At 54.0% G+C, this 12,548-nt stretch overlaps 6 protein-coding genes across 6 annotated transcripts; 4 read left to right on the forward strand and 2 right to left on the reverse strand.

Annotated features, from left to right (window-relative positions):
* Nucleotides 1-217: 217 nt before the first annotated feature.
* Nucleotides 218-1,817, forward strand: A1O1_01289 (uncharacterized protein; the record flags this gene model as incomplete). Its single annotated transcript, XM_007722202.1, has 2 exons — nt 218-1,290; nt 1,355-1,817. The coding sequence occupies 2 exons, from the start codon at nt 218-220 to the stop codon at nt 1,815-1,817; spliced, it is 1,536 nt and encodes a 511-aa protein (XP_007720392.1).
* Nucleotides 1,818-3,134: 1,317 nt separating this feature from the next.
* On the reverse strand, nt 3,135-4,745 carry A1O1_01290 (succinate-semialdehyde dehydrogenase; the record flags this gene model as incomplete). Its single annotated transcript, XM_007722203.1, has 1 exon — nt 3,135-4,745. The coding sequence occupies one exon, from the start codon at nt 4,743-4,745 to the stop codon at nt 3,135-3,137; it is 1,611 nt and encodes a 536-aa protein (XP_007720393.1).
* A 672-nt stretch (nt 4,746-5,417) lies between these two features.
* A1O1_01291 (uncharacterized protein) lies at nt 5,418-6,104 on the forward strand (the record flags this gene model as incomplete). The annotated part of the gene is made up of 1 exon (XM_007722204.1): nt 5,418-6,104. One exon carries the CDS (start codon nt 5,418-5,420, stop codon nt 6,102-6,104), a length of 687 nt encoding a protein of 228 aa, XP_007720394.1.
* Nucleotides 6,105-6,116: 12 nt separating this feature from the next.
* On the reverse strand, nt 6,117-7,374 carry A1O1_01292 (phosphatidylinositol glycan, class U; the record flags this gene model as incomplete). The annotated part of the gene is made up of 2 exons (XM_007722205.1): nt 6,117-6,355; nt 6,405-7,374. 2 exons carry the CDS (start codon nt 7,372-7,374, stop codon nt 6,117-6,119), a joined length of 1,209 nt encoding a protein of 402 aa, XP_007720395.1.
* A 258-nt stretch (nt 7,375-7,632) lies between these two features.
* A1O1_01293 (uncharacterized protein) lies at nt 7,633-9,642 on the forward strand (the record flags this gene model as incomplete). The annotated part of the gene is made up of 1 exon (XM_007722206.1): nt 7,633-9,642. The coding sequence occupies one exon, from the start codon at nt 7,633-7,635 to the stop codon at nt 9,640-9,642; it is 2,010 nt and encodes a 669-aa protein (XP_007720396.1).
* A 565-nt stretch (nt 9,643-10,207) lies between these two features.
* Nucleotides 10,208-12,169, forward strand: A1O1_01294 (uncharacterized protein; the record flags this gene model as incomplete). The annotated part of the gene is made up of 1 exon (XM_007722207.1): nt 10,208-12,169. One exon carries the CDS (start codon nt 10,208-10,210, stop codon nt 12,167-12,169), a length of 1,962 nt encoding a protein of 653 aa, XP_007720397.1.
* Between the last annotated feature and the right edge of the window lie 379 nt (nt 12,170-12,548).

The raw sequence follows: 12,548 nt of genomic DNA on the forward strand, positions 1-12,548 counted from the left end.
CCAGGAGCAGCAATCCATGCTTCAAGAACGAGGGCTGTGGCCTTTTCTGAAACGCTTGAGCGTCCACTCTGACTTCGGCATCCTAAGTGCGGTCTCACACTCGTTGACTTGCCCGGCCTTCAAGACACAAATCTCGCCAGAGTGAAAGCTTCTCGGAGAGCACAAGCGAAGTGCGATAACATATTCATCGTTGTCAACATATCAAGGGCGGTCGACAATGCTATCGTTCAGCAGACCCTGGAGGGTCTTCAGGTGGCAAGCAACTTCGCAGGTGCATCGCCACAAAAAGTCACTGTCATCTGTACCCATTCAGCGGTACTTTGGGACAAGAAGCCAATCGAAAAGCAGGTTAACCAGGGACCAGGCCGAGCTTCGGGAAGCACGGCGGCAGATTTTCAACGTCGAGGAACACTTCAAGGACTACGCGACCTCCGAGAGCTATCTCACTGCGTTGAGGAAAGCCCAGCGTAGACTGGACGCATTGCTGATAAACAGCAGGAACGAGAAAGTGCGAGCACAGTTGCTTCGCAAGTACCAGCATCTGATCGGGGACAGAGAGCTTCATGTATTCTATGTTGACAGTGTGATGTACCACCTGGAAGGCAGCACAGACAAAGAGCGAGAACTTAGTGGAATACCACAGCTACGACAACACCTTCAAGATCTTCAGGGCGAAACAATTTTCAAGGAGAGAGACCACTTCATCACCACCAGGATTCCAGCATTGATTGGCTCGTTCATGGCTTGGATGGAATCCAAAAAGAACGAGGGTGCCCCTGAAGAGCGGCGGCAGCTTCCAGATGCCCATGAGCTCGAACTCCGCCATTCCGTCACTACGTGGGCTGACGCGATGCACGCAGCTTTTGAGAAGAACATCGATCATCCCCTCGAGCACAACACTGAGGAGATCAATCGCCAATGCGCAAAGGTGGCCAATCGTTGGTGGGTTTGGCCTCATCCATCGGTGGCTGCATGGGTGAGGCACCAGGGCAGTCATTACACCAGTATTCGTGGCAGGAGATGCTGGAACACAGATCTTCTACGATCCTTCTATGAAGTTACATCCCGAAACTGGCAAGTCTTTCATGGCCAGACAGAACGTATCTTCAAGGCCCTAGAGACCAACATCATCAGCCCCTGGGAAGCATATGAACACCAGTGCCGCAAGCTGGAAGCCCCTGTCAACTTTCTCACTACGTTGGCAGCAAGGATCCATATTTTGATCCTGAACGTGGCTTCTGCAATCAATGCATACCGCAAAGGGATGTCGAGAATCGTACTTTCTTACAAGTGCAGCCGGTTCTTCTTCGTACATAGTCGACTGTATGCTGGAGACATACGATGAGGCGCACAGACAATTTGGTAAGCTGATATGGATAGGACCTGTTGTGTCTTTGGTCCTTCTTGCTGTTTTCTTTTCGTTTTGGGCTAACTCCAAGACAGGGAAAGGGTCCCACGCGAGACGCGTCAAAACACTACACAGCCGTGTTTCAAGCGAGGCGTTCGTCGACGACTTCCGATCCCGTCTTTCCGGAGACTTCGACGAGCTGATCACAGAGACCTCACAAGCCATCTCAGATAGGCTTGGCCGCGAATTCGGGGCCCTCCGAAGCGATGTCGACCTCATGCAGAAGAAACAACGGTCCGAGTTCTATGAGACCTACTACGAAAATCATTGGAAAAGCGTGGCCCAGCTTCATGGGGTGAAGGCCGCAATCGAGAAATTGGTCGACGATATGAACAATCTTGCTGCTCCGGCCAGAGAGATGGCCCAAAAGCAATATGCTCTAGCCTCACCAGACAACAGACCAGTCTGATCTGCTTTGCACTCCAGGCCACGGCTATAACAAGAATGCTGCCCGGAGGCACCGAGAACAGAGACATTCGACATTATGTCCCAGCTGAGATTGGATCACGGAGAGTGAAGCTGGAAGATACGGTCGATGCGATGGATCAAGGCTTGCTGTGGCTGGATGAAGAGCATGAGGAGCATGAGCTGAGTGAAAAGCACAAAGGCGAGCAGAAGACATCGGAGCTGAAACAATTGAGCTGCTGGATGGGTCAGTATCAGGGCCGGACTGGAGACTGGGAATGGTTGGACAAGGCACGCAGAGAAGCTGTGCCCAGCGAAGCAGAGCCAATTGGTACATCAGATGCAGCAAGGGCACTGGCAGGTTTCTTTTTGCTGAGCTGGCCGTTTGCCGTTTGCCGTTTGCCGTTTGCCGTTTGCCGTTTGCGGTATTACTACAGTTCATCACTCGGGCCGCGGGCGTCGAATCCCCCTTTTTGCGTATAGCCGTGGCTACGTACACACTTTCATCCCTCTGCTCGCTCAATGAAAACATGATTTGACACGATCATGCCATTGCCTCACTCTCGCATTGCAGCTCTCTTTTCACAGGTAGGTTGTCTATACGTACCAGGCCTTAGGTGGCCGCTTCTGCAGTGAGGGCACTTAGTAGAATCCTGAACTCTGAACTGGTGACGGGACGTTGTGTTGAATTGATTATTGGACTTGTGAACCGGGTTACTCCTCCTCCTCCACCTCCACCTCGGGACATCTTGGGGACTCATGGCTCAATTGGCGGCAAGCTGGCTGCTAATGCAGTGATTCTCTTGCCACTAGTATTCAAGTTGCCGTTGCCGGAGCCCACCGTCATTGCCGGGATTTGGGCTGAGATACCTACTTGAGTCTTTCAGCATTGATATTGATGCGTGATGGCTTCTCGCCCCAGCTTACCTAGCTGGTGTCAAGACTGTATGTAGGCTTCAGTCGTGGTTTATATACGTATTTGGGGGTTATCAATCTCGATGAATATTCTTAGCCGCTCCTCGAAGCCACTGTCCAGCATACATATAGGGGCATCGTGCCTATTGCTTCATGTTCAGATTCGAAGTATATATGTCAAAGCCACGACGTGCATGTCCATGTCCACGTTTCAAATATATCTCAAGCCACCACATCCATATCCACGTTCCGTGCTCATGTTCTCTCTGAATACATACAATCAAACTTTTTCTCTGTCGCTTGACGCCGGCATCACGTCGTCGCTTTTGCTCGCCTCATGTCGGCACTCCACCCCCTCGGCGGCCCCCCTCCCTGACCATCTTTGTTTCGCGTAATGTGTCAACATCTAGCCTTCGAGGTCGTTGCTGATACCACCGATAGTAACGCTCTTGATGACGAGAAACTCGTCGATCCCGTACTTGGAGCCTTCACGGCCAAAGCCGCTCTCCTTGACACCGCCGAACGGACTGGCCGCATCGGAGATCAAGCCGGTGTTGACGCCGACCATGCCGACCTCGAGGGCCTCGGCGACTCGGTAGATACGCCCGATGTCGCGCGAGTAGAAGTAGCCGGCCAAGCCGACGGGGGAGTCGTTGGCCAGCTCGACCACCTCCTTCTCCGTGGCGAAGGGGAACAATCCCGCCACGGGGCCGAAGGTCTCCTCGTGAGCGATGGCCATTTCGTTGGTCACGCCCGTGATCACGGTCGGGGCGTAGAAGTTGGGACCCAGGTCAGGCCGCGGCTCACCACCGACAATGACCTTGGCGCCCTTCTTCTTCGCGTCCTGCACGTGCGCGGCGACCTTGCTGACGGCTCGGTCGTGAATGACGGGGCCGTGCGTGACGCTGTCGTCGAAGCCGTAGCCGAGCTTGAAGTTCTTGACCTTTTCGGCGAACTTGTTGGCGAATTCGTCGTAGATGCCCTTCTGCACGTAGATCCGGTTGGCGCAGACGCAGGTCTGGCCCGAACTGCGGAATTTGCAGGCAATGGCGCCGGCCACGGCGGCGTCGAGGTCGGCACAGTCGTCGAAGACGATGAAGGGCGCATTGCCGCCGAGTTCGAACGACAGTTTCTTCAACGTCCCCGAGGCCTGCTTCATCAGGAGTTTACCCACGTTCGTGGACCCCGTGAAGGACACCTTCTTGATCCGCGGGTCCGTTGTAAGCAGTTCGCCGACTTCCGCCGTGTTCTTCATCGCCGTCACAATGTTGACTACCCCCTTAGGAATGCCCGCGCGACGCGCCAGCTCGGCAAGAGCGTTTGCCGTGAGGGGCGTCTCTCCGGGCGATTTGGCAACGACGGTACATCCGGCGGCCAAAGCGGGCCCGATCTTGCGTGTGATCATCGCAGCAGGGAAGTTCCAAGGAGTAATGAAGCCACAGACACCAATTGGCTGTTTCCACGTCAGGATTCGGTTTCCTGGGACGGACGAAGGGATAGTGTCGCCGTAGACACGGGGAGCCTCTTCGCTGAACCATTGGAAGAATTTCGCGGCGTAGCCGACTTCACCCTTTGCGTCGGCCAACGGCTTGCCGTTTTCCCATGTAATCAACGTCGCCAGGTCATCGGCATTCTCTTGCATCAGTTCGTACCATTTCATCAGCATGCCTGCTCTTTCGCGCGCCAGGGTCTTGCGAAACGCGGGGAACGCCTCGGTGGCGGCCACAATGGCCTTCTCCGTGTCCTCCTTGGTGAATTCGGGACATGAGGCGATCGTCTTGCCCGTAGCAGGGTCGACAACGTCAAAAGTCTCCTTCGACACTGCGTCCACGAACTCGCCGTTGACGAACGCCTTGGAGATCAGCAACGACGGGTCCTTGAGCTTGGGGACGGTATGCATGTTCGCGGTGGAGATGATTCGGTACGACGGGTGTGCGGTGCGAGTGAAGGCCGATGGGAGACGAGGACGAGATGAGGTCAGGAGCGTGCGAAGGTATGAAGCTGCTGGTGATGCCATTGATGTGAGAGCATGAAAAGAGGGAGGGTTCGTAGGTGGGGATGGAAGCGAAGGACTCGGAGGGCTGTTGGAGTTGCGTATTCCACGTTGGAGAATGCAGCCAGCCGGGCTCCAAAGTACCCGAGAAATGTTTTAGCTCGTAACAATCTCAGGACGGAGAAAAAGGTGTCAGTATTAGTTTCAAGATGATAAGTTCCAAGTCCCCAGTCTCAAGGGCTAAGAATTTTGGGGATCTCCTGTCGCAGGGCGTACTGTGTATGTATGTGGTTGAGTCTCCAGAGAGACTGGAGAAGGTGGAGTCCGGAGGATGATAAGCTGCCGCGGTATCACCAAAGTGGTTAATGTTTCCAGCTTAGTGAGTGTGCAAGTATTTCCTGTTAGCACTGCAGTTAGCTGAGTACTTATCGGTACTATCTGTAATACCTACTATCTATACTTTCAATTGATTAACTCTGTAATCGTTCCTGATGCCCTCTCTACTAAGGCTCTCTCTATCGCTGGAACAGACTGCAATGTCGGAGAACTGCGTCCGATTGACGTCATACGAGTACGGCAGAACACCGCCGCCCTGAGCCGTATACGGTGGAGTACCCAACGCGCCTCGACGCGTCTCTGCTGTTTTCCCTGGTGCTTCATGTTTGGCCATGGCAACGATGTCTTCCCTAAGCCACAATGTCAAATCTGAACTCAGGTTCGGCACCGCGAACCTTGAGAGGCAAGACTCGGGTAAAAGCCGTTCCTGAGGTGAAGATTGTGGAAACAGCCAACTCTCTGTCAGCGTCTAATTTCTTCGAAAAGTACGGCAAGACATGGAGCTCGACAGCTTCTCTATTGGACGGCCACTCGGAGCTGCACCATTGCCAGGATGATGCTTCACATATCCCTCCGGCATTGCTCGAACAATGCCTGAAGTTGATTGAGCTGACCAGCGCGCAAGACTACCAGAACTCCGAGCTGAAATGGTCTCCGTCCAAAAAAAGGAAAGAGATGAGGCTCCCGGACATGAAATATATCATTCTCGTCGAAAGGAATACCTCGAATCTCGCAGGCTTCATCTCCTTCATGATCACCTACGAAGATGGCTATGAGGTCGTTTACATCTACGAGATCCACTTCGCTCCAGCGTGGCAAGGGAAAGGGTTGGGGAAAAAGCTGATGAGAGCCGTGGAAGCAATTGGCCAGAGCGTGGGCGTGGGCAAATCCATGTTGACCGTATTCACAGCAAATGAGCGAGCTGTCAACTGGTACCACAAGCTGGGCTACTCAGAAGACGAGTTTTCTCCAGGTCCACGGACCCTGCGAAACGGCACGGTCAAGGAACCAAGTTATGTCATCCTCTCGAAGAGATTGAACGATTAGAGCTATTGCAGTTTATATTTGGCGGACGCTTTTGCCCTTCATTTCCGGCCTCTCTATTTCCCATTCATCACGCAAAACAGCGAACAGCGTGTCTCCGACGAGAATGGTGAGCCCTAAACTCCAGACCAGAGTGATGGCATAGAAGAAATTGGCATTGCCAGACCCAGCATAAATCCATAAATGGTAGAAGGCCGGGCCAAGGAGCGTCGAATACAACAGGACTGAAGCTGCGATGAACGTGTACCGCGTCACTATGAGGGTTAGCTGGCGGTACAGAGAAAAAGACAGAAGCACACTTACAAGGTAGAATGTGCGAGTACATGGGCAGGAAGCCAAGGTACAACGAGACATCCGCTATACTTGGGTACGGCTTGAAAATGGCGAATAACCCCAAAAGACTGGTGATGACAAAGAGTGGTTGGCTCTGAAGTCGGAAGGTCAAGCCTCCCACGTATCCCACCAGATGTAACCAGAAAACTCCGATGAAAAAGTCTCGGAAGGAATCGAATATCTCAATGAAGAAGTACCACCACAATCCGACGTTCGGCGTCAGATCCGTGACTGTAAGCTGTGCTCCGTAACAGGACGAAAGGAAGTCCCAGAAGCCGTCGGTCAAGATAATAGTCGTGGAGAGTAGTGCTGCAAGGGCTCCGATGTATGACATGACCAGTGAGGCCAGCGATGCAGGCTGATCCTTGTTCTTGAGGATCATGAGGAGCGTTGGCGGTAAAAGTAGACCGGGGTACATGGACAGATATGTCCCTATGGCGAGGCTGAACATTGCTCGAAGCGGGTTGCCCGATTGAGCGTTGAAGACCGCTTGAATGATGGCGGTATTCGTGAAGATGCTGGTACTCTTCCCTAGGCAGGATAAAATTGTGAAGGGGTTGAAAAGATAAGCTGCGGCAATCAGGGTGCCGTCGAGCTTTCTGAACCGCCGCGACGGAATATCCAGGTTGTTCGCAATCGTATGCAGGGAGACGGCGTTCAGGATGTCCAATGCAACAAAGACCAGCGCCGAGGGCAGGATCTCGAAGATGACCAGAAGTAACGGTGCTTGATGGTACACCCCGCCATCGTAGGGCGATAGGCCATGTTGATATAAGAACAGGCCTTCTTGTAATCTTTTGAAGCTGGATATCGGCGTTGAGATCTCGACTTGACTGCCCAAAAAGTCGGACAGATCTGGGAAGGCCACGAAGACAAGCAGCCTCAGAAGAGCCGCTCCTGCGTATATAGACACCGTCTGGCGGTCCAGCGATATTGCCATCACTGTGTCTGGCTACACATCCGCCCCAACCCGTTCATCGGCGCGTATACAAGAGAAATGAAAAGGAGTCGAGGCTGCCAAAGTGGCCGTTTTGCTCTGCTGGATACGAGATACGCGACGAGATCCCTTTTTGCGGAGTCGGCAAACCTTCCCCGATTAATGCATATCGAAACTTTTTTCCCTCTCGCGCATTCTGCCATTTTGTAGAATTCAACCACTGCGCCCATTCGAGTTTCTGCATTCCCATAACCCTAGAACATGGCTAAACAGAAGAAGAAGGGCCAGGCCGGCCAGGCAAAGAACTACATCACTCGCACCCAAGCCGTGCGCAAGCTGCAAATCTCCCTACCTGACTTTCGCCGACTATGCATCTTCAAAGGAATCTATCCGCGGGAGCCTCGAAATATCAAGAAAGCAAGTAAATCGGCCACTCATTCGACCACGTTTTACTACACAAAAGACATTCAGTACCTGCTTCATGAGCCCCTCCTGCAAAAGTTCCGGGAACAGAATGCGCTGTCGAAGAAAATTGCAAGATCACTGGGCCGCAATGAAGTCCAAGATGCGGTCAGGCTGGAGAAATATGCCATGCCCAAGATCAAACTCGATCACATCGTCCGAGAAAGATACCCGACCTTTGTCGACGCCCTGAGAGACCTTGACGATGCACTTTCCCTGTTGTTCCTCTTTGCGAACCTGCCATCGACCTCCGCCGTCCCCGCGAAAGTCATCGCCCGCTGCCAACGTCTGTGCCACGAGTTCGAACACTATCTCATCACCACGCACTCCCTCCGAAAGTCTTTCTTGTCTATAAAGGGTATCTACTACCAGGCCACGATCCAGGGGCAAGACATCATGTGGTTGGTGCCATATAAATTTGTGCAGAGAATTACACAAGATGTGGACTATAGAATCATGGGCACATTTGTCGAATTCTACTGCACGTTGCTGGGTTTCGTCAACTACAGACTTTACACCTCGATTGGTTTGGTGTACCCGCCCAAGTTCGATGTCGCTAGTGACGAGCGAGGAGCTGAGCTCTCGGCATTCACTCTTGAAGGCCATCGTGTCGCTGGAGCCATCGAGCAGAAGGAGGACGAACAGAAAACACTGACCAATGGGGATGGACAGGTGCAGAATTCTGAGACACTTCAAGCGCAGATCAACAAGATCGCTCAGGAAGCCGATGTGGAGGATGATACCAAGCAAGACGAAGTCCCCGAGGAGCAGGCCGACAGTGGCACCATCGACACTTTCGTTCCTGCGGCGCCCGAAGGTGACACACTGCCGCAACCCGACCTCTCTGGTGACGAAGCCGGCACTCTTTTCTCCAACTTCACCTTCTTCATCTCCCGGGAAGCGCCCCGCCATCCAATCGAGTTTCTACTCCGCGCATTTGGATGCAAACGCATCGGGTGGGATCCAGTCCTCGGAGATGGTGCGTTCACCCATGATGAGACTGACCCTAGAATCACCCACCAGGTTGTGGATCGGCCCGCACTGGCGCAAGCGTTACCTGCCGTGCAAGGCCAAGAAACCCCGAATGATCAAAAGCTCCAAGTCGTCAAACCTGGTTATATTATACCAGGCCGGGTTTATGTCCAGCCACAGTGGATCTGGGACTGCGTCAATGAGGGTAAGCTGCTCAGGACTGATCTATATGCCCCTGGAGCCACTCTTCCGCCGCATCTCAGTCCTTGGATCAGACCTACCAGTGGGCAGTACGATCCGAGGGCGACGCTAGAGGAACAAGAGCCTGCAGGCGAAGCTGATGAAGATGCCGGGGATGATGAAGCGGAGGGTGAGGTGAGCGCGTCTGAGGGAGAAGATGAAGAAGATGAGTCTGGGGAGGAAGACGAGGCAGTCGATGCCGGGGACATGGACGTTGCCGGCTCAGAGGACGAATCGGCAGAGGAAGAAGTGGATGGGTTCTCCGGCTTCGACGATGCGGAGGATGCCTCTGACGTATCTTCGGACCTCGACGATGAGGCTCAGCATCAGAAGGAGCTCGAAGCTGAGGCTTCGGGGCGACCGGTTCCTGTTGCTCATTCCAAGGAAGAAGCTAGGAAAGCCAAAGCCATCAAAGCTAGGCAGACTGCGCAGTCGAAGAAAGAGGAAGAGATTGAGCGCCAAAAGATGATGATGAGCAACAAGAAGAGGAAGCTATTCGAGAAGATGCAGCATTCGAACAACAAGCGTGATTCTGAGGCCGAGAAACTGCGGGCAAAGCGCAGGAAGCTCGAGAAGGCGGGAAAGACGAAGGCTTGAAACTCTGCGGCATGGACACGCAGGATTCTTCTATCATGTCAGGTTTAGCAAGGCGTCCGAGGGCGCGGAACGGCAGGAAAAGTTCATTGCACGACCCATAGAGAAATGTCGGTAGAAATCGTAATGGACCCTATTTGATGTCGCCGTGTTGTGTCTTGAGAGAAGACATATCGATCGTAAATAGTCACGCCGCTTTTGTATTGACTTAGTCACATGACATACGATTTCTCTCATGCTGTAACAGCAGCATCGCGTGCAACCGAATCGAGAGCTTTTCGCAAGCTTCACCTCGGAATTCTTCGAGACCTCCAGGATCCTGTTCACTTGCCAGACAAATATCTCACACTCGTTTCTCACGGCCTGGGAATGGCAGCTCGGCCCGCCATGCTGCGACTCACCAGACCTCTGGGCGTTACATTGCGCAGGCGTATGCTCGCGCAATCTATACCCCAGGTGCGTCAAACCCTCCAACCCCATGTTGAGCTCGTGCGACTGACCAGCGAACTTCTAGAGACGAACCTTTGCCGAGAAGAAAGAGTCAATCTTGAGCTCTGACCCGGCTTTCATGCCAGGCAGCCAAAGCTCTGCAGTTCACGTCAAGACAGAAGTCCCATTGGGACCTGGAGGCCCAGGAAGCCCGGCACCGTCAGCTCCCAGTCCTGCGGCGCCGTCATCCTCGTCGACAATACCTCCTGAGAGCGTGCCTCTGACTCCCCCTAGCCCGACCAAAGTTCAAACCGCACCTCCCACCAGTCCGTCCTCTGTCAGCCCAGCAGAGCCGCCTCCACCACCTCCGCCATCTCAGAAACCGACTCCTCCATCCCGTAAGCGGTTCAGACGCCTTCGGTTGCTGTTTTACCTTCTCTTCTTCAGCGCTGTGACTTACGGCGGAGCCGTTTTTTACGCCCTGGGAAATGACAACTTCCATGATTTCTTTACGGAGTATATTCCTTTTGGTGAAGAGGCAGTGTTATATTTCGAGGAGCGATCCTTTCAGAAGAGGTTTCCCCACACGAGACACAACGTGGTTAGACTTCCTCGACCCGACAGACAAGATGAGGGCAAGGTTACCACGATCCCAACGAAGTCCGGCATCTCCTGGCGAGTAGCAGACGAGCAACCGTCGAGCAGTGATGCTTCTCAAAAGGGCAAGCATATGAGTGCATTGGATGCCAACGAGCCGGCTTCCAAAAAGGACACCACTGATGCGAAAGATGATCCGAATGGCGCTACACCGAAGGAGAGAAGTGCCGCTGTTGAATCCGTAAAGAAGGACTCCAGTGTCACGACGGAGAGCCCCGCGCCGCATGATAGCTCCGCGAAAGCATCGAGTCTAACGACCGAGTCACCTGCGAAGAGTGATTCGAGACCACCAGCTATCTCGCCAGTCACCCAAATTTCACCTTTGGCAGTCCCCAATGCCGAGGAACCTGTGGTACAAGAACTCGTCAAGATCGTTAACGACCTCATCACCGTCGTGAACGCGGACTCGCCCGACGCCGCCAACCAGTACTCCGCCCCAATGGCCAAGGCCAAGGAAGCCCTTGAGTCGGTCGCCAGCAAGATTTCTTCTCTCCGCGAAGCTGAACGCAAAGCGGCGGAAGAGCAGATTGAGCAAGCGCACAAGGAGTTCGACGAAGGCGCCAGACAACTTCTCAAACGCATCGAGACCGCCCAAGCCGAAGACGACGCTCGGTACCGAGAAGAATTTGAGAGCGAACGGGCTCGTCTGGCACAGATCTACGAGGAGCGGATGAGGACGGAGATCCAACGCAGCAAGGAACTGGCAGAACAACGCCTCAAGAACGAGCTCGCGGAGCAAGCAATCGAGCTGAAACACCAGTTTGTCAAGGAGATCAAAGAGCTCGTTGAGTCAGAACGCGAAGGCCGCCTTGCCAAACTGTCCGACCTTAGCTCCAACGTCGAGAATCTCACCGAGCTGACGGCCAACTGGAACGGAGTGATTGACGCGAATCTGGCGACCCAGAAACTCCAGGTCGCAGTTGACGCGGTCCGCGCGGCTCTCGACCAGTCCGCCGCATCCGAGGCGAAGCCGAGAGCATTCGTGCGTGAAATGGCCGCGCTCAAACTCGTGGCCGACGGCGACCCGGTCGTCGACGCCGCCATCGCCTCGATCAACCCGGCAGCATACCAGCGCGGGATCCCCAACCAGTCCCAGCTGATCGACCGGTTCCGGCGCGTGGCCAACGAAGTCCGCAAGGCCAGTCTGCTGCCGGAGAACGCGGGCGTCGCCTCCCACGCAGCCAGTCTGGTCCTGTCGAAAGTCCTGTTCAAGAAGCAGGGCCATCCCACCGGTGACGACGTCGAGAGCGTGCTCACTCGCACAGAGGCCCTGTTGGAGGAAGGAGATCTGGATGACGCCGCGCGCGAAATGAATTCTCTGTCCGGCTGGGCTAAGCTGCTGAGCCGGGACTGGTTGGCCGATGTGCGCAAAGTCCTGGAAGTCAGACAGGCGTTGGATGTCATCGAGACCGAGGCCAGACTGCAGTGTCTCCGTGTGGAATAGAGCACACCGCGACTGGGGAACGCGAGAACAAGGATATCCATAAGGGTAGAGAAGGGGGGAAGGGCGACATCATCTGCTTTTGTCGCTCCCGTCCATGGCCTGTTGATGGTAACCTGCCGGTGGAGTGCTGTAGAAAATGTACACTTGACAATGCGAGCGCGAATTCGGTAGAAAAAGTCCTTCCAGTATGGGCATGCAACTTTGGTCTTGTACAGAAACATGCACACGTTGAGAGCGGTAGACAAATACCTACCCACCCACCTGTCTGCCTGCCTACCAGCTGCCTAACTTCCTTACAGCTATACATCGGATGAATGACGGCCGTAGTCAAGCGTGAAACCCCTCTACCATGAGCCGCAGGCGGATGTTTGCTACACAT

The sequence above is a fragment of the Capronia coronata genome, assembly GCF_000585585.1.
Source record: "Capronia coronata CBS 617.96 chromosome Unknown acBCG-supercont1.1, whole genome shotgun sequence".
NCBI lineage: Eukaryota > Fungi > Ascomycota > Eurotiomycetes > Chaetothyriales > Herpotrichiellaceae > Capronia > Capronia coronata.